The 22,145-nt window shown below is 45.9% G+C and overlaps 1 protein-coding gene across 1 annotated transcript in view; it reads right to left on the minus strand.

Moving 5' to 3' along the window:
- itgb6 (integrin, beta 6) overlaps nt 1-22,145 on the minus strand; it is a 137,503-nt gene that overhangs the window by 21,535 nt on the left and 93,823 nt on the right. The window contains exons 10-11 of the mRNA XM_078552246.1: nt 9,073-9,207; nt 6,295-6,712 (exon numbers count right to left, since the gene is read on the minus strand). Of these exons, the coding sequence (XP_078408372.1) occupies nt 6,295-6,712; nt 9,073-9,207 (553 nt within the window). The remainder of the gene's footprint in view (nt 1-6,294; nt 6,713-9,072; nt 9,208-22,145) is intronic.

Here is a 22,145-nt window from a genome sequence, read left to right on the forward strand (position 1 = left end):
GCTAGCCCGCCGGACTCACCCCCCACCCCTGCTGGGTCATTCACCCACATTGGCGGGAAAACACGCCGACCTGTTTCAAAATAGCATATATACAGCGTGCACTTGGTGGGCTGCACTTTGCTCGGGACTTCAAGGTTTGTTTGCCTACCTTGCTTCGGTCAGCACTTGCAGTCATCAGCGCCAGGCTTCACAGACAGAACCACATCACTTTTAGGGGGGCTCACAGGTAGCTCTTTACCTACCAGATTAGCCATATGTGGGTGGCTTTTCAATGGCTGCAGGGCTAGGGCTTGCTTGGGAAAGGGGGAGAAGTGGCCTCAGGCAAGGGAAGAGGCTGCAGGACAAGAGCTGTACTGGTGAAGGGAGGTATCCCAGGGTGTGTGTGGGGGCATATGTTAATCTGTGCAAGTGGCCTCAAGATGGTGAGAGCTGAGGAGGCAGTCTCCAGAGATGATGAGGCCAGATGGACATGTGAGGGTATGTGTTTGAGAATGGGTGGTGATGTGCCTTGAGCTGGCAGTGAGTGAGATGCCAGTGAATGTGTGATGGGCTTGAGTATGTAAGTTTAGAGTGATAAGATGGTTGCAATACCCTGGCTGCATGGATGAGATCATTCATCCTCTATCTGCATTGGATGGCCAACCTCCTCTGTGCAGAACTGGCACTGATCACCACTGCCATCGCCTACCAAGCCATAGTGGTAATGTTGCTGTGGCCCGAGTAAGGGTACAGGACATCACAGCGGGCCTCCATGGTGTCCAAAAGGCGCTCGAGGGCTGCAGTCGTCTTGCCTTTCGGGGCCATGTCTTTTTTGCTGCAGTCCTGGGCTGGAAGCACTGAGCATGGCTGTACTTTAAATGTGATGCCTGGTGTGGTGAAGTGGCAAGGTGATGGTGTGGCAGGTGAATCGCAGCCCACCTGCCATCAAAACAGTGTGTATCCCGGGAATGCATAATTAATGCGGCGGGTTTGGAACAATACAGTGAGAAAAGCTGCCATTGCGACCGACGGGTAAAATGTAATTTTACCTGCCCGCTACCGCATTTAGTGCAAATCTGGGATGATTCCACCCAATGATTCATCTCAGCCTCTACCTGACATTTCACTGCCACAGTTACCAGCGCATTCAGCCAATTCAATTCACTCCTCGTGATATCAGGAAATGGCTCAATGCACTGGAGACAACAAAGATTGTGGGCCCTGACAAAATCTAGCTGTAGTACTGAAGACTCGTGGTTCAGAACTAGTTGCATCTGTAGCCAAGTTGTTCCAGTACAGGTACAACACTGGCACCTACCCGACAAAGTGGAAAAATTCCCAAAATATGTCCTGTCCTCAAAAAACAGGATAAATGTGACCTGGCCAATTACTGTCCCATCAGTCTCTTTCAATCATTGACAGAGTAATGGAAGGTGGTACGATAGTGCTGTCAAGCGGCACTTACTCACCTAAAACCTGCTCACTGAGGCTCAGTTTGGGTTATGCTAGGGCCACTCAGCTCCATGCATCATTCCAGCCTTGGTGCAAACAAGGACAACAGACCTGAATTCCAGATGTGAGGTGAGGATGATTGCCCTTGACATTAAGGCAGCATTTGACTGAGTGTAGTATCAAGGAGCCCTGGAAAAACTGAAGTCAATAGGAACCAGGGGAAAATCTCTCCGCTGGTTGGAGTCATACCAAGCCCAAAAGAGGCTCATCATCTCAGCCTCACTGTTGCAGGAGTTCCTCAGGGAATGTTCTAAGCCCAACAATCTTCAGCTGCTTCATCAATGACTTACAATCCATCATGAAGTCAGAAGTGGGGATTTTCACTAAGTATTCGCTAACATTCATACCAGTATGCATCAAGACCTGGGCAACATTCAGATTTTGGCCTACAAGTCGGAAGTAGCTTTTGTACCACACATGTGCCAGGCAATGAACATCTCCAGCAAAAGAGAACCTACCCTTGCTGTTCAACAACATTAACATTGCTAAATCTCCACTATCAACATCTTGGCAGTTACCATTGACCAGAAACTTAACTAGACTAGCTATATTAATACTGTGGCTCCAAGAGCAGGTCTGAGACTGTGAATTCTGTGGTGAGTAACTCACCTCCTGATTCCCGAAAGCCTGTTCATCATCTACAAGGCACTAGTCAGAAGTGTGATGGAATACTATCCACTTGCCTGGATGAATGCAACTCCAAAAGCACTCACAATGCTTGACATCATCCAAGAAAAAGCAACTTGCTTGATCAGCCCCCCATTCACCATCTTAAACACTCATTCCCCCTACTACCAGTATACAGTGGCAGCAGTTTGAATCATCTTGAATCATCCCAAAATATACTGCAGCAACTGGTCAAGGATCCTGTGGCAGCACTTTCCAAACCCATGGTCTCTACCACCTATAAGAACAAAGGCAGCTGACTCATGGAAATACAATGCAGATGGTGGAGGGAGTGAATATTTAAAATGGTGGTAGGGGTGCCAATCAAATGGGCTGCTTTGTAGCTACAAATCATGGGTATCCAAAGAAATGGGTTTTAGCAGTTGTATTTTGACTTGACAGATGTACAAACAATAACCAGATATATATTAGAATAACTCTAACCCGCTTTAGCTGGATTTGACATTTTGCATCCCCTCATCCAAACTAAATATAAGAACTTTGAAAATTTAATCCCTAATGACAGAATTGAGTAAGCATTTTTTTGTATTGAGTCAACATGTTGCCAATCTTTTCAATGCATTGTCTGATATCCAAGCAACACACTTTTTTGGATTGCCCTTCCTGTCAATATAACTTGCCACAATATCGAAAACGGTAACTCTGGGCAGAATTTTCGGTGCCCATTGGCATCAGGCATCATGGCAGGCGTGAGCGGACAATATGATTGGAAGGCCAAAAATCAGTTTCACGATGTTGTGAAACCAGTTTGCAATCATCCACTGTGCCCGTCAATGGAGGGCCATGTTTCCTACGGCCACATGTCGGGAACTTTATTGTAACATATCTGCATATTATTATAAGCCCTGCTCGCCAGAATCATCCCCCACGCTGGATCATTCGGGCATGCTGGCATGTTTTACAACTGAACATAAGTGACGTGCACTTGGCGAGCTGCACTTCACTCGGGACTTGGAGCCTTGTTGGCCTTCCTTGCTTTGGGCAGCACTCGTGGTCATCAACGCCAGGCCTCACAGGTGGCACCACCACTTTTAGGGGGGAATCGGGGCAGGTCTCTATATACGAGACCAACCGAGAGGCCGGGGTGGCTTTTCAACAGCTGCAGGGCTAGGGATTGCTTGGGGAAGAGGGAAAAGTGGCCTCAGGCAAGGGAAGAGGCTGCAGGGCTAGGGCTATACTGGAGAAGGAGGGTATCTCAGGGTGTGTGTGGGGATACATAATGATCTGTCCAAGTGGCCTCAAGAGGGTGAAGGCTGAGGAGGCAATCTCCAGAGGAAGAGATGAGGCCAGATGGAGATGTGAGGGTGTGTGAGAGTGAGTGAGTGGTGATGTCCCTTGAGCTGGCAGTGAGTGAGATGCCAGTGAATGTGTGATGGCCTTGTAAGTGTAAGAGCTTAGAGTGATAAGTTGGTTGCCTTACCCTGGCAACACGGATGAGATCATTCATCCTCTTTCTGCACTGGATGTTGAACCTCTTCTGTGCAGCATTGGCACTGACCACCACTGCCACCACCTCCCAAGCCGGAGTGGTGACACTGATGGGCCTCCTACGGCTAGAGTGGGGGTAAAGGACATCGTGGAAGACTCCAACAATGTCCAGAAGATATCCCAGGGATGCATCACTGAATTAGGGGGGCTTCAGTCTTCTTGCCTTTTAGGGCCAAGTCTTCTGTGCAGCAGTCCTGGGGCTGGAAGCACTGAAGTTGTGCACAAGGCTACATTTTAAACCTGGCGCCCAACGCGAGGAAGCAGCGAGGTGACGGCGTGGTGGGCGAATCGGATGCTGCCCATCAGCGAAACGCTATGTTTCCAAGGAAAGCATGATTAATGAGGCGGGATTGGGATGATATGGCGTGAAAAGCCGCCATTGTGGATAGCGGCTAAAATGTTCTTTTTCCCGCCTGCTACCGCACTTTGTGCAAATCTGGGAGGATTCTGCCCTCTGTCACTCTCTCCACAGATGCTGCCTGACCTGCTGAGTATTTCCAGCATCTTCTGTTTTTATTTCATCTAAGACCACTTGGGTAATTATGGAGAGGGATGAATACCTATTTGGTGCATGCAACTGCTCCACAATAATCAGTCTCACAACTTTATCAGATGATAAACTATAAACTGTTGCACAAAACCTATTCTCAACTCAATGAATAGTGAATGGATGAGGGTATGGTAGTTAATTACAGTGTTAGGTTAGGCTCAGTGGTAGCACTCTCTTCTCTCAGTTCCTTAACCAACACCTAGAACTGATTATCTAGTCACTTATTTCATTGCTGTTTGTGGGAACTTGCAATATGCAATTTGGCTGCCTCATTTCTTAGATTATAATAGTGACTGCCTTCAAAGGCATTTCATTAGCTGTGAAGCACTTTGGGATGTCCTGTGGTCTTGAAAGGTACTGTATAAATACAAGTTGTTTCATTTTTAATGATTAAAAGGTGCACTTGTCTTTCTTGCGAAAAAGCCATGGGAAAATAAAATATATTTTGAAATTTGCATTTCTTTGCAAGTGAGTTGGAGAAGGAAAATAATAAAAACATTCTGTGGTTACATGATTGAAATTGGAGAAGGGTGAACTGAAGGAAACAGCATCCATAAGAATGTCCGTGTATCAGACAGATGATGGTATCAAAAACAAGATACTTTTGGTCTGGATTTTCCAATGTGTTGGACTGTTACCAGGGAGCAAAATAGTACACTCAATGGATACATGCTGAGACTTCATAATTTTATAGAGTTCACCCTCCTGGCACAGAGCTTTGCACAACAGGAATGCATACAAAACATTCAGGCTAGGAGATCAAAGGGTTGATTCACAGCATGCATGGCTTTGTAACCATTAAGTCCAAAATGAAGAAGAAAACCATCTGCAGCCATTAAAACCAAAATGAAACCTCATTTAATCAATACCAAGATAAGTTCTGAAAAATTGAGCATTGCACCTGATTCAAATGTGGCTGACTTTAGGCATGTTAAGCAGATTTGTTTACCTAAAATGCAAAATGGAATTTGAACCTGCCCTAACCAAGACTCAAACATATTTTTTAGCAAAAACATGGAAAATTATATTGCACTGGAACACACAGCATTTATACCCTCTGCCAAGGGGAAATTGAGCCCAACATTTCTTATGCATCCATAGATGTTTTACAAATGTTCATAAGTATTTTACACAAATTTTGGTAGAACCTGATTATACCCAATCACTAAATTTCCAAAAGTTGAGAAGTTCAAAAGGGGGCATCAACAATGTACAGCTTAAAGCCAGCATCTGACTAATAAGTGTGTCAAATCCTAAAAGATGGCACATCACAAAAAACTAATTTAGAAGAAAATGTTTTAAGAATTTAATTCACAAAGATACTTTTCAATAAATTATTATTACATTATTTGAGCCATCAATCATTACATATGTCTATATATGAATATTTCAACTATTCTATTTGAACATTCACCAATCAGAACTTTATAAGGACCTGCACCGCCAACAGGATCCTGCAGGAAGCAGGCAACTTGCTGGATAATAGAAGGTACTTTTCTGTTGCGCATAAGGCCCACCAGTGGCACGAGGCTCTGAAAATTTCACTCATAATGAGTAATTTTAATTGTCAAAATTCTTGATATCAAAGTTCAGGGCTGAGAAACTTAATCTATGGAACAGCATCAGTCAATGCAAGTATGATTATGATACTGTTTAGTGCAGCTTGCTATGTCCATCAGAATTGACACTTAAATTATTAGCCAGGCTATTTTTGGGGCACATAGGCCTCATTTGAAAACATAAGGAAAATGCAACCCTGTACCATTCTCTTAGGAAATAATCTAACTGAACATAACTGACAGATTAAGATAGAATAAACACTTTGTGTAAGCTTGACTATGTCTTGTGAATGTAGCATTTGTGGTGACATGTTAACCTTACTGTATCCATCATTCTTATTAGTCAAAATGTTTACTTATTTGAGTCATTTCAAGTTAAAATTGAGCCTTCAAATTGAGTATTTTTGTACTTATTGCAGCTTAGGGATGAATGTGATTTAGGTCAAAAGCCAGAAATGTACTGTATAAATGACAAACTATCTAAAAAAATAATTGGGTTCAAAGTAAAACTTTACATACCTCCACACTGAAGCCCTTTAAATCTCACACACGAAAAATCATCACATTCACAGTAGGCACCATATATTTGTCCAAACTCCGATGAATGACAGGCACACTGTCCACAGTAGCAGTCTCCTCGACCATTGCAAGAAATGTTTTCTGCACTGTGCTTGCAGGTACCCATGTTTATGTTCTCTTCTGTACATTCACAATGAGGACCTAATCGGCCAGCATTACAAACACATACACCACACTGAAAAGAGCCATTGCCATTGCTACATCTTGAGCTATTGTGCTCTGCGTTTGTTTGGCAGCTGCATCTACAGGCTGGCTGTACTTCAATCTCTAGGGTGTCTCTGAATCCTAAAGGCTTTATTACAATACGCTTAGGTTCCTTCAGACATTCTGCCAATTCTACAGTCACATTGAAAGAAACCTGAAGTTAAATAAGAAAGAATACATCAATATCTCATTTGTGAATGTAAGTAAAAAAAAAAAGTGATATGCAGCCAATCATCCATCACATGATGGATAATGTTTTATGTCATCACATCATTCAAACTTGTACAATATAGATGCTGTTCATGTAATTTGTGGTTTCTATTGTTTTAAAAATAATTGTAAGTGTGAATGTTTGTTACACGTATTAGGCTCATGAATAAGGTCAGAAGATGCAGAGTTGGGGACAACTGGCAGAATGGATAGCTACCTGGTTTTAAGACAGAAAGCAGAGAGTTGGGGCAAGGGTAATTATTCAGAGTGGCAGAAGGTGGGAAGCGGTGTATCACAAGAATCAGTCCTGGGATCACTTGTTGTCCATAGTTTACATTTGAGCCATTGGAATCAAAAGCTCAATTTCTAAATTTGAAGATGACACCAAATTGCATGGGATAGTCAACACTGAGCAAGATTGCAACAAGTTACAAGAAGATATTAACAAACTTACAGAAGGGCATATAATTGGGAAATGAATTTCAACTTAAATAAATGTGAGCTATACATTTTGGCAAGAAAAATATGGATTTACATATAACTTAGAAATTAAGAATCTAAGTGGGATAGAGATGCAAAGGGATCTGGGAGTAAAATACACAGGTCACTAAAGATAGCCACACAGGTTAACTAGGCCATAAAAAAAAAGCGCTAGGGATTATTTCTGGAAGGAGAGAATTGAAAAGTAAAAATATTATGCAAAACTTGTATTGAACCTTGGTGAGCCCACATCTGGACTACTGCATACAATTTTGAGCACTATGTTATAAAATCAAATAGAGGCACTAGAGTGGGTGCAAAAAATGTTTACAAAGATAATATCAGGAATGCTGGTGTATACTTATCAGGCTGTATCTCTTTTCTCTTGAAAAATGAAGGCTGAGGGGTGACCTAATGGATTTAAAATTATGAAAGGTTTTGGTAGACACAGAGATAATGGGCTGGACTGACCTTTAAAAATGGCAGGCAGGACTCAGATTCAGAAGTTCCACCCCATATCCAACAGATTTTCACCAGTAGGGGGTGGGGTGGTGGGGGGTGGGAGGGGCAGGCTGTGACTCACTCATGAGGGAAACCCGAACCCAGCAGGGCCATTTGGTGATGGGTGGGTGGGGCATTAGTTGGCATAGAGTGTGGGTGGGGGGTGATGGGATGTGAGGGGTAAGAGCTGGAGGGCCTAAAATGTAAGGGAACAACTGGGGAAAAGTCCCAGAGAACCGAAGCAGGCCTTTTAAATAGTCTGCTTCAGCACTTGGCAGCCTCTGTGGCTTCCTCCGATCAATGTCTGGGGGACAGCCGCCCTGACTCCATCTCGCAGCTGCTCCCCAGAGTGAAAATTGTGTCTGACAGGGCACTTTCCCCTGAGGTGGGTGTGGTGAGTCAGGAAATTTCCCAACTCACACTGTCTGTGTCAGGAGTGGAAATCTGGCCAATGTGTTCACTTATGTGTAAGAACAAAATTAAAGGGCATTAATATAAGTTGGTCACCAAGAAATCAAATAGATAATTCAGAAGAAACTTTGTTACCTAGAGAGTGGTGAGAATGTGGGAGCGGTTGAAGCAAATGGCACAGATGCATATTAGATGATGCTCGGCTAGCATATGCGGTAGAAGAGAATAGAGGGTTATACTGATAGAGTTAGAGGAGGAAAAATGGGAGGAGACATGAGGGGAGCATTAACGCTGGCATGGACTATTTGAGCCAGGTGTTGTGTGCTATATATCCAATGTAATTCTATGTAATTCATGTTTTTCTGGAAACTGATAAATCTGCAGTGAGGATACGTTTTATAGACTTGATGCTAACTATTAAAAATAATGGGGTGATAGGGTAGTGTGGTGTGGTGCTGGCCTTGACTAACACGTATCCTCTTTTCAGTTGGTAAGTCATTACTTCTAAAATCCTTCTGATATAGTGACCCTCAACGACAGAAGCAGTTGAGGCATCCACATCCCTTCGCTACTGTCCTTGCGATAAGGCAGCTATATGACTGTAATACACTCCTGAGTTGGTCAGTAAGATCTAGCCTCAGTTTCTTCAAGCAGAAGTAAAAGGGCAGCATTTGAGGAAACAGCAGCTTTGATTAATATTTATTGTTTTCCTTAAGTACTAAGCAAACTCATGTCTTTTTTTTTTGCATTGCACCACTGAATTCCTTTTTTATTTTAATACCTCTGAATAGCTATAATGGGAGATAATGGTAGCATGTCAAGGTATCAAAATTAACAATATAAAAAACATTCTTCACAATCAAATATACAACATTCAGATTTGTTTGTTCAGGTTGGAAAATTAAGCCGTACCGTATCTCCGATGTAGAGATGAGAGCACTTTTTCTCTCCAGGAATGATAGTGCCATCATGACAGATAGCAGTGAAAAAGAATTGCACTCCATCAGTATCTCCTGTCACTTCCAGTTCCACCTCAGATCGCAGCTCCTGAAATGACAGGGAAGAGACCATAGAATCTTACACCTCAAGGTCCCATCCCACTGTGCCTGTACTAGCTACCTATTTTGTTCTAAGTACATGTCCTTTCCCATTCAGAGTTAAATTATTCTTTTGCAAGTATTTGTTCACTTCCCCTTCAAAATATATTATGGATTCAGCTCCATAAACTGTGTTTGGTAGGGAACCTTCTATCCTGACAAATCCCTGCATAAATTCATTGAATCTTTTATCACAGGAGGAGGCCCATTGTGCATGTGCAAGATAACTTGTCCCAACTTCTTTCTTTTTTCTGTTAGTAATCATCTAAAATTTATGCACTCCAGCTACCAACTAACTCACCAGTAAAAAGAACATTTCCCTATTTACCTCATCAAAACTACCCTCAATTTTGAACCCCTCATAAAACATTTGTCATACTTTGCATCCATTGTCAACAGACAGCCCTTGTGTATGAAGCATAACAGGGGCTGGGTATAAGGTTAATAAACACAAAAATGATTCAATGCCAGACATATAAGGGCAAAATGTTCTGTACATTACTGAACTGTGATACTACTATCTCCCACATTGGGTATCCTTATGGTCATGTTGAATGAAGCTGCCCAATCACATACAGTTTAGTATTATTTCCAGAATTCGGTGCCGACATTATTTGTCTGATAACTATGAGCAGATTAATGCTTTGGGCTTGTATGTCCTGTATTAAACTCAGTCCTCTGTAAATTTCCTACAAATATGCCCTGCTGAAATGAGCACGAGACCTGATGTGCAAATGTTAACGATCCTCAAATTCAGATGTTCCAAAATTTCTGAATGAAGCCCAAAACAGATAGTTTATATTTTTAAAATTCTGTCCTTTTGTAACAACATTTAATGATAAACATGCACAGCTTAGCATATAACTACGTGGGCATATTGTATAATGAGCATTAAACATAGTGTCACCTTCTGAGATTTCTTACACTTTATTTCTGGTTTCAGTTATATAATGTGGAGAAAAAAGCATTCTCTGAAGGAAAAATAAAATAGACCTGAGCTAAATTGTACTGGTCTTGTGTGTCTTCTCATAGCTGATTCAAAGATAGGATCGAATAAGCTTGGGAAGAAGTTTCCCGACCACCTTCTCAGTCAGGGAATGCCATGTGAATTCATGGAATCATAGCATGACACAGGACAGGAGACCATTTGGCCCATCAGGCAAATGCTGGATCTTTGAAAACTATCCAGTTAGTCCCACTCCCCTGTTCTTCCCCCACAGCCCAACAATTTTTTCTTTCTTCAAGTATTGATTCAATTTTCTTTTCAAAGTTATTGTTGAATCTGCTCTCACCAGCCTTTCAGGTGGTGCATTCCAGATCATAATAACCCATGTTGCCCCACAGTCTTTTTCCAGTTACCTTAAATCTGTCCTCTGGTTACGGGCCCTTCTGCAGTTCGAAACAATTTATCTTAATTTACTTATCATAACCGTTAAATCAAATCTACCCTTAAACTTCTCTGCTCTAAGGTAAACAACCCCAGTTTCTCTTGTTTCGCCACATAACTGCAGTCTTTCATCTCTGCTACCATTCTAGTAAATTTCCTCTGTACTGTCTCTAAGACCTTCACATCCTAGCTGATGTAGTGCACAGTGTAGCATAAAGGTATCTGGCATCGCAAAGATTAATGTGGGACTGGGAAACAGTACCACCCACAGTGTGATGTAAAGAGACACATGACCAGAGAGTCAAGAGATCTATGGACTGGACAGAGACCTGTGAACAAGCAACCATGGAGTTCACTCCTAGCTTGGGCTATACCCTGTATATATGTATAGTTATGTGTTATCAATAAACAGTTAATGTTCAACCATTCAAGACTCAGAAGCTCTCCATGAGATGTACAACATACAACATGGTGGCAGCTAATGGAAAAACCCAGAACCTCAGGGAAGCTGGAGCAGAAATTCACAAGCTGGAAAATTAAAGGAGCAGCATTCTGAACTGAATGAAAGCACTTGAAGTGAAGACACAGAGGGACATCACCTCAGAGAAACTCCATTGTAGAATTGGAAGCAGAAAGGCAGAAGAAAAATTCCACTATACAGCTGAGGACTCCACAAGGTCTCATGGTGGTCCATTGCGAATGCCCACAGAGTGCAGAGTCAAAGGACCTAGCAAAAAATTCAGTTTTAAGCCAGGGCTAATTTAAAAAGTTTCAGTGCCATAAAAAAAAAATGGCAGAGCAGCTCGTTTCCAAAAGCACTACAGCCAGCCCAGGCTCAGAATTGGCACCATATCAAGTGGCGGCCAAGCTCATTGTAAAGAGAAAAAAAAAGGTTTAAAAGCCTCAGCCAAAGCAAGGAATGGATCATAAAATGCTCTAAAATCCCACAATGTTGCAGGGAAGGATCAAAATAGTTGATTTAACAAATCGCTACAAAAAACTAAACCCCAAAAATGTCGGGGTTTACGGGAGTCCGCCAAGATGCAACAAGAGCAGGAAAGCTCTTTGAAAAAATGGTTACTGCTGTGTCATCTTTAAAATCTGCGCAGCATTTAAAGCTGTACTCACCTGAACTTTAAAGCAACGATGGACAACAGATCATCATTACCAGACAAATTTGAACTGATCCAAGAACCAGACCAATACAAAATTGCAGACTTTGACAGAAAAGATTCCTAAGATACATGATAGGTTCGTGTTTAGATAAAAAGACAGAAGCTGAACAAGTGACTACACTACTTTATTCAGTTGGTCTGATAGCTGATGATATTATTGAAAGGCATGGAATAAAAGAATCCTTAGATAAATTTGACAAAGTTCTAAAATAAGTTGAGACATATTTTAATCTAAGAAGCAACAGAATTTGAGAGCGCGAAATTCAACAAATGTGTCCAACAGCCTGGAGAACTGGTTGACTCTTTTATAAACAAATTATACAGATTGGCTGAAGGCTGTGACCATGGTGACCTTAACTCATAAGGGACAGAATTGTGTCAGAGTGGCTGACAATGCCCTTTCAGACATACTGCAGGCCAAGGAAGATCTGACTCTAGAAAAGGCCATCAAATTAGTCAGTCTGAAATCCGCCAACAGGACCGATCCATTTTATATGGCAAAAGCAAGCCATGATACAGAGCAACGCCAACTGTCCAGCTAGTAAAGTAACAAAGGGACCGAGAGACTCCAGACCAAGGAAGGCAATACCCAAACCAACCACAAGCGGGTGGGCGACCATGTTAGCGCTGAGGAGCCAAACGACCCAACAGGCGAGAGCAATGTCCAGCAATCTCAGTGCAGTGTTTCAACTGCAATCGTCTGGGACACTTTGGAAAGCTATGCAAAGCTAAGACACCCAGACGGGTGGAGGATCCCAGGACAATCCATGAGATTGAGGTATCACACCAGGAAGAGACCCAACCGTACATCTGAGCTGAGGTCAAGGATCCTGGATTCTCCTTTTGGAATGCAGATATCTCAGTAAACGGTCAACTTATCAACTTCAAATTGGACACAGGGGCCAGTGTTACAGTCGATCTGGACAGTGTTACAGTCGATCTGGACAAGAAACCACAGCTGGTGACACAACATCTGATGCTATGACACCTGATGCTATGTACAGTTGTATGGAGCAGACGGTGTTGAGCTTAAGCATCGAGTTAAAGGTACATTCCAATACAGAGATAAACAAAAATACAGGAAACATTATTTGTACTCCACAGTCAAGAATTTTCTCTTTTAAGCAGAAAGGCCTGTGCTGACCTCAACTTTGTTCAGAAAATTGATGACGTCAACCAGCAAGGGTCTGGTTCCAATTTTAAGAAAGAGTTTCTGAAACTTATCATGGATTGGGGTGACTAAAGTCTGTATACAGTATCACGTTGAGAGAGAATGCCAAGCCCGTGTGCCTGTTCACACCACGGAAAATACTGCACCTACTTGTGAAGCAAGTACAGCAACAACTGGACGAGTTGCCCAAAATGGGGGTCACCTACCCCATCACTCAGCCAACTGAGTGGTGCTCCAAGATGGTCCCAGTTCCAAAGCCAAAGGGGTCTATTTGTATCTGTACCAACCTGTCACTTCTCCACACTGCCTTGTGGAGATAAGTCCACCCGATGCCCTCGGTGGATGACAGCCTGATCTTCAAAATCACAGCATTTTCAAAGCTTGATGCTAACAGCAGCTTCTGGCAACTTCCACTAGTTAAGAAATCCAGATTGCTGACTACGTTTATCACCCCATTTGGCAGATTCTATTTCAACCGCTTGTCATTTGGCATTACCTCGGCACCCGAGATTTTTCAATGCACAATGTCAGCCATTTTACAAAGCCTGGTGGGTGTCATCTGCCATATAGATGATGTTTTTGTCCGGTTCGACCGTGGAAGAAACAACAGAAGGCTCAAGGCTGTCCTAGAACTCTTGCAGGAAGCTGGGTTGACACTGAATGAGAAATGTGAGTTCTCCACGACTTCTGTTCGGTTCTTTCTCTCAGTTCCTTCACCTCCGTCGCATCTGTTCCGATGATGCCACTTTCCAAAACAACGCTTCTGACATGTCTTCCTTCTTCTTTAGCCAAGTTTCCCGCCCACGGTGGTTGACAGGGCCCTCAACCATGTCTGATCCATCTCCTGCGCCTCTGCCCTCACACCTTTCTCTCCCTCTGAGAACCACGATAGGGTCCCCCTAGTCCTCACTTTTCACCCCACCAGCCTCTGCATTCAAAGGATCATCCTCCACCATTTCCACCAACTCCAGAACTCCAGCATGATGCCACCACCAAACACATCCCCCCTTCACCCCAGCTTTCAGCATTCCATAGGGACTGTTCCCTCTGGGATGCTCTGGCCCACAGCTCCATCACCCTCAACACCTCAACCCCCTCCAGCGGCACCTTCCCATGCAATCACAGGAGGTGCAACACCTGCCCCTTTGCCTCCCCCCTCCTCACCATCCCAGGGCCCAAACAGTCCTTTCAAGTGAAGCAGCATTTCACTTGCACTTCCCTCAATTTGGTCTACTGCATTTGCTACTCCCAATGCAGTCTCCTCTACATTAGAGAGACCAAATGCAGACTGGGTGACAGACTGGTCTGTCCGCAAGCATGACCCAGACCTCCCTGTCGCTTGCCATTTCAACACACCAACCTGCTCTCATGCCCACATGTCCGTCTTTGGCCTGCTGCAATGTTCCAGTAAAGCTCAACGCAAACTGGAGGAACAGCACCTCATCTTCCAATTAGGCACTTTACAGCCTTTGTACAGACTTTGAGTTCAACAACTTCAGACCATGAACTCTCTCCTCCATCCCCACCCCTTTTATTTCTCCTTTTTCCAATATTCATTTTTATTTTAAAATTTTTTTCCCACTTACTTTTATTATTATTTTAAAGCATTTATTTTCATTTTTATTCAGTGTTTTATCCCCACCTTTTAGCCCATTTTTGATCTTTTTTCCCACCACCATCCCCTCCCCCCATTCCACCCCCACTAGGGCATCTGTCACTTGCTCATATTGTTCTTTCTAGAGTGCTTACCCTTGTCTGGCTATTATCACACTCTGCTTTCTATCCTTAGTGGCACTATCAGCACCTCCTTTAGCCAGTACCACCACCATTTACATCCATTTGACATTTTGTTCATGACATCTTTGCCAATCTCTCCTTTGCCTCCACCTATCACTGGCCTTCTATCCAGCTTCACCTGCTCCAACGCCCCCCCCCCCCCTTAAACAGTATAAATTTCACCAATTTTTACTTCTCTTTAGCTCTGAAGAAGAGTCATATGGACTTGAAGCATTAACTCTGTCTTTCTCTCCACAGATGCTGTCAGACCTGCTGAGTTTTTCCAGCATTTTTTGTTTTTGTTTCAGATTTCCAGCATCCTCAGTATTTTGCCTTTATCACATTTTCGCACATTCTGCTGCATCTGCCAAATATTTGCCCACCCACTTAACCTAACTATATCCCTTCGCAGACTCGTTATGTCTTCTTCACAACTTACTCTCATACCTATCTTTGTATCATCAGCAAATTTGGCAACCATACCAGTCCCTTCACCCAAGTCATTTATTTAGATTGTAAATAGTTGAGGCCCCAGCGCTGATCCCTGCAGCACACCATCAGTTACAGCTTACCAACCCAAAAATGACTCATTTATCCCTACTCTGTGTTTCCTGTTAGCTAACCAATCCTCTATCCATGCTAATATGTTACCCCCGACATCATGAGCTCTTATTTTGTGTAGTACCTTTGATATGGTACCTTATCAAATGCCTTTTGAAAATCCAAGTACACCACATCTACAGGTTTTCCTTTATTCACTTTGCTTGTTACTTCCTCAAAGAACTCTAATAAATTAGTCAAACGCTGTTTCCCTTTCACAAAATCATGTTGACTCTGCCTCATTGCATTAAGTTTTTCTAACTGTCCTGCTATAATCTCCTTAATAATAGATTCCAGCATTTTCCCCATGAAAGAATCTTGGACTACTCTCCCACTCCTCCTTACTGGTTCACTCTCTCCTGCCCCTCCTCATTGGGCCCGCTTTTTCCTGCTGCTCTTCATACTCTTTTACAATACATTTGGTTGCTTAATACTGTAGTGACAAAGAAAGACTCAAGGGGAAGGATGTACCACCCATTAACTAAGGAAGTTAAAGATAGTATCAAATTGAAAGAAAATGTGTACAATCCTGCAAAGATTAGTGGCAAGTCAGGAAGTTGGACAGAGTTTAAAAATTAGCAAAGAATGACTAAAAGAACATAAGGAGAAATTAGATTATGTGGGCCCTGACGGGGAGAGAGAGTGCGCGGAGCCGGCGGGGAGAGAGAGAGTGCGGAACCGGCGGGGAGAGAGAGAGCCTGTGGAGCCGGTGGGCAGAGAGAGTGCGCGTGAAGCCGGCAGGGAGAGAAAGAGCGCGCGGAGCCGGCGGGGGAGAGAGAGAGCGCGTGGAGCCGGCAGGGAGAGAGTGCGTGCGGAGCTGGCGGGGAGAGAGCGAGCGCGCGGAGCCGGCGGGGAGAGAGCGAGCGTGCGGAGCCGGCGGGGAGAGAGCGAGCGCGCGGAGCCGGCGGGGAGAGAGGGAGTGTGAAGCCGGCAGAGTGAGGGAGCGCGCAGATCCGGCAGGGTGAGAGAGCGCGGAGTCGGCGGGGAGAGGGAGCGTGCAGACCCGGCAGGGTGAGAGAGCGCGGAGCCGGCGGGGAGAGAGGGAGCACGCAGAGCCAGCGGGGAGAGAGGGAGCGCGCAGAGCCGGCGGGGAGAGAGGGAGCGCGCAGAGCTGGCGGGGAGAGAGGGAGTGCGGAGCCGGCGGGGAGAGAGGGAACGCGCAGATCCGGCAGGGTGAGAGAGTGCGGAGCCGGCGGGGAGAGAGAGAGCATGCAGAGCCGGCAGGGAGAGGGAGCGCACAGACCTGGCAGGGTGAGAGAGCGCGGAGCCAGCGGGGAGAGAGAGAGCATGCAGAGCCGGCGGGGAGAGAGAGAGCGCGAAGCCGGCAGGGCGAGGGAGCGCGCAGACCTGGCAGGGTGAGAGAGCGCGGAGCCGGCGGGGAGAGGGAGCGCGCAGACCCGGCAGGGTGAGCGAGCACGGAGCCAGCGGGGAGAGAGAGAGCAGGCAGAGCCGGCGGGGAGAGAGGGAGCGCGCAGAGCCGGTGGGGAGAGAGGGAGCGCGCAGAGCCGGTGGGGAGAGAGGGAGCGTGCAGAGCCGGCGGGGAGAGAGGGAGCGCGCAGAGCCGGTGGGGAGAGAGGGAGCGCGCAGAGCCGGCAGGGAGAGAGGGAGCGCGCAGAGCCGGCGGGGAGAGGGAGCGCAGAGCCGGCAGGGAGAGGGAGCGCACAGACCTGGCAGGGTGAGAGAGCGCGGAGCTGGCGGGGAGAGAGGGAGCGCGCGGAGCCGGCGGGGAGAGAGGGAGTGTGAAGCGGCAGGGTGAGGGAGCGCGCAGACCCGGCAGGGTGAGAGAGCGCGGAGCCGGCGGGGAGAGAGGGAGTGTGAAGCGGCAGGGTGAGAGAGCGCGCGGAGCCGGCAGGGTGAGAGCGCGCAGACCCGGCAGGGTGAGAGAGGGAGTGCGAAGCAGCAGGGTGAGGGAGCGCGCAGACCCGGCAGGGTGAGAGAGCGCAGACCCGGCAGGGTGAGAGAGCGCGCAGACCCGGCAGGGAGAGGGAGCGCACAGACCCGGCAGGGAGAGGGAGCGCACAGACCCGGCGGGGAGAGGGAGCGTGCAGACCCGGCAGGGTGAGAGAGCGCGCAGACCCGGCAGGGTGAGAGAGCGCGGAGCCGGCGGGGAGAGAGGGAGTGCGGAGCCGGCAGGGTGAGAGAGCGCGGAGCCGGCAGGGGTTCAGTTTTTGGACTGACGGATTCTGAAAAAAATCCAAGTGTGACATCACAAGGTAATAGGTAAGCGATTAGTTGATGTGTATTTTGCTCTTAGCTTTCAAAACTCATGTCATTTATTAGTAATGTAAGGCTTTATTAGCAGTATTAAGGCTTACTATCAGTAATAAAGCTGGTTAGGAATATTACGATTTATTAGCTATAAATTAATCAGGAAAAAATAATCAATTCACAAAAGAAACCCTTGGAGAGTGGGCAGAAAGGAACAAGAGTCATTTGGGGCAGAAAAAGATGTGGAGAGAGCAAGACTTGGAGAGAGACAGGAAGGAGCGATTGCTGAGTGGGCATAAAAAGCAGCTGCTGGAAGCAGAGCACAGGCAGAATTCAAAACATGAGATTTGGAATAATAAGTGATGTCATCACAGGAGAGAGATTGGTAAATAGCGGGTGAATAATTCTAATTTCCACTTTCTAGGCTCCACTTTTTAATAAATAGTCTATAAGGTCAAGGTTATAAGGCATGGCAGGGCAGTTCAGCCACGTGGAATGCACATCCTGTGACATGTGGGAAGTTATGGACACTTCCCGTGGCCTAGATGACCACACATACAAGAAATGTCACCAGCTGCAGAAACTTGAGCTCTGGCTTTCGGAACGCAAGGAACTGCTGGAGTCACTGTGGGGCATTTGCAACGCTCAGAACTATGTGGACAGCATGTTTAGGGAGATGGTCACACCGCAGGTTAAGAGAGTGCAGGCAGAGAGAGAATGGGTGACTGCAAGACAGTCTAGGAGGGCCAGGCAGGTAGTGCAGGAGCCCCTGAGTCCATCTCACTCACTAACTAGTATTCCATTTTGGATTCTGGTGAGGGCAATGGTTCCTCAGAGGAGTGCAGCCAGAGCCATGTCCATGGCACCATGGGTGGCTCAGCTGCAGAAGAGGGGAGGAAGAAGAGCAGAAGGGCAATAATGGGTGGAGATTTGATAGTTAGGTGAACAGACAGGTGTTTCTGCAGCCATAGACATGACTGCAGGATGGTGTGTTGCCTCCCTAGTGCCAGGGTTGAGGATGTCACTGAGTGGCTGCAGGGCATTCTTATGGGAAGTGTGAACAGCCAGAGGTTGTGGTTCACATCAGTACCAACGACATAGGTAGAAAGAGGGATGAGGTCCTGAAATCAGATTTGAGAGAAGAGAGCTAGGAAAGTAAAGAGCAGGACTTCAAAGGCAGTAATCTGTGCCAAGTGGTAGTGAGTACAGAAATAGGAAGACAAAGCAAATAACGTGTGGCAGGAGTGATGGTGCAGAAGTGAAGGCTTTAGATTTCTGAGGCATTATGATCGGTTCTGGGACAGGTGGGACCTGTATAAGGAGGACGGGTTACACCTTAGCTGGACTGGGACCAATATCCTAGCAGGGGGCTTTGCTAGCGCTGCTGTGGAGGGTTTAAATTCACTTGACACGGGGATGGGAACCTGAGAGGGAGTTCAGATGGGAGAGAAACAAAGCTGGTAATGGCTGGAAGAAAAGTACTAAGCAAAATTGGAAGGCAGCAAAAACAAAAGCCAGTGTCAAATAGGGTCAAAATAAGGAAACATGTTAAAAAGACAAAGTTAAAGGCATTTCACCTAAATGCACACAGCATTTGCAACAAAGTAGATGAATTGATGGTGCAAATAGAAGCAAATGGGTGTGATCTAATTGCCATTATGGAGTTGTGGCTGCAGGGTGACCAAGGCTGGGAATTGAATATTCATGGGTACTCAGCATTTAGGGAGGATAGGCAAAAATTAAAAGAAGGTGGTTTAGCACTGTTAATAAAGGATGAGATCAGCACAGTAGTGAAAGAGAATCTTGGATCGGAAGATCAAGATGTAGAATCAGAATGGATGGAGCTAAGAAATGGCAAGGGGCAGTAAACATTGGTGGCAGTTGTTTATAGGCCACCACACAGTAGTGGTAATGTCAGGCATGGTATAAATCAGGAAATTAGAGGTGCATGTAACAAGGGTAATACAGTAATCATGGGGGACTTCAGTCTACATATAGACTGGATAAATCTAATTAGCGCTAATCCTGCGGAGGACAAGTTCCTGGAATGTATATGAGATGATTTTCTAGAACGGTATGTTGAAGAACCAACTAGAGTATGGCTACTTCAGATCTCGTATTGTGCAATGAGAAAGGGCTAATTAATAACCTCATTGTAAATGAGCCTTGAGGGAAGAGTGACCATAATATGGTAGAATTTTACACTAAGTTTGAAAGTAACGCAGCTCAATATGAAACTAGGGTCTTAAATCTAAACAAAGGAAACTATGAAGGGGCAAGTTAACTGTAGTAGATTAGGAAACTACATTATAAGATATGACGGGAGATGGGCAATGGCTAGCATTTAAATAATTAATGTATGGTTTACAACAAATATATATTCCCTTGAGGCACAAAAACCCGACAGGAGAATTGACTCAACCGTTGCTATCAAGAATAGTTAAAGATGTATTAGATCAAAGGAAGAAGCTTATAAATTTGCCAGGAAAAGTAGCAAATCTGAGGATTGGGAGCTTTTTAGAATTCAGCAAAGGAAGACCAAGAACTGATAAAGAAATGGAAAATAGAATACAAAAACAAACTAGCAAGAACCGCAGGGCAGAATTTTATGTTCCCCTGCTGGCAGGTTTGTAGGCAGAGGATGGCCACAAAATTCCTCAAATGGCCTTCCCATTGGGTTCTCACCTGCCCTGACCTCTGCAATTTTACAGTGGGTTAGGCCGCTCCCCACCCCCTCACCTTTATCCCAATTGAGTCTTTAAGTAACCAATTAATGACCGCTCGCGGGTTGTTTCCTGCCTCAATTTTTAGTGTGTTGGTGCAGTAACTATAGCTTTAAGGAATGTAGTAACTGTAACTTTAAGGCTTATTGTACTGTGTAGTATCACGTGACTGTGTGAATGAATCAGCCCTAAGCGCGGGAAATCTTATGGGTGGAGATTTTTGTCTAGTTGTGGATCCTGATGGAATCATGCAACTGCTGCTGATGCCTTGTAAATAAAGTTCACTGTTTCTTATGAGAAACCTGTCTGGAAAATCACGTCTATAACAGTTGGGAGGAGTTCAGGGTGCTTCCTTCCCCTGGGCCTCTCCAACGCCCCTAACCCCCTCTGCCCACACCCCCACCCTCACCGAGACCCCACACTTACTTGGTCCTGTATTCCCAGGACTTAGGCTCTGGGGACTTCTTGCAGCTCTCTGAGGTGGGACTTCCTCCCAAGTGAGGGATGGATGCCCCATCTCCAGTCAATTAATGCTCGTTGGCACGTTGAATGGCTGTCAGCTTTGCTACCGACTCCTTGGATGGCGGAAAGGGAAACTCCACCATCTAAAAAATCCTGCCCATAAAAACGGGCAATAAAAGCTTCTATGGGTATGTAAAAAGGGAAAGATTAACAAAGACAAATGTGAGCCCATTAAAGGCAAAGGCAGGAGCATTTCTAATGGGGAATAAGGAAATGGCCGAGAAATTAAACAAATACTGAGGACGGAATTTTCTAATTCACCCTGCGGTGGGTTTAATGGTGGGCAGAGGGGTTGGGGGGGTGGTGGGGGAAACAATGCGGCAGGAGCTGAAAAATCAGTTTCCTGCTGGCGTAAAATGATGGTGGGAACTTGCGCTCCCGCCTGCCATGGCGGATCGCCATTACCGCCAGAGGCTCCGATTTGCATCCTGCTAATAAGATGCAGATGAAGGCCCGACCAGAATTGCACCCCACCCCCCTGCCCGATCACCCGCACCGCCAGCAGGAAATCACACCAGCCTAGAACACGTCTGAACCAACGTGGCATGTACATGTCAGTACTTAGCTGCAGAAGGTCTGCAGCAGCTCACGGAGATCCAAAGAGGAGGTGGAGGCCCCAGTGACCGGACCCTGGGACACCAAGTGCAGCATTGGTTGGTGGAGCATCAACCACATAGATCTTCTCTGCACAGCAGCATCCAGGAGGTAGTTGTTCTCGGCGCAGCAACATCTTCCAGGGTCCAGATCATCAATAAACAGCTTCTTCCAGGAGTTGGATCTTCAAGCAGCAGATGTACGGCTGCAGGGGGTACTTTTGGGTGGCGATGGTCTGTGGGGGGGTGAATTAGATGGGCAGGAGAGGAATGAAGAGCTGGGACTGGTGTGGAGGTCTAGAGTGGGACAGGGGAGGTTGGTGGTGGTAGGGGAAACAGAGAGATGTTGCCGGGGTCATGGAATGGGTGGTGGTATGGAGCAGGAGGGTGGTAAGTGCTGTGCTGGAGTGAGGGCAGTGAGCGGGGCAGGGGTGGGAGGGGGTGTGGGGCTGTTGTGCAGGTGTAGACGGACATGGAAAGAGTGTTGTGCAGGTGTGGACGGGCACGAGGGTGTTGTGCAGGTGTGGACGGGCACGAGGGTGTTGTGCAGGTGTGGACGGGCACGAGGGTGTTGTGCAGGTGTGGACGGGCACGAGGGTGTTGTGCAGGTGTGGACGGGCACGAGGGTGTTGTGCAGGTGTGGACGGGCACGAGGGTGTTGTGCAGGTGTGGACGGACACGAGGGTGTTGTGCAGGTGTGGACGGGCATGAGGGTGTTGTGCAGGTGTGGACG

Source organism: Cetorhinus maximus, chromosome 11 (assembly GCF_964194155.1).
Source record: "Cetorhinus maximus chromosome 11, sCetMax3.hap1.1, whole genome shotgun sequence".
Taxonomy (NCBI): Eukaryota; Metazoa; Chordata; class Chondrichthyes; order Lamniformes; family Cetorhinidae; genus Cetorhinus; species Cetorhinus maximus.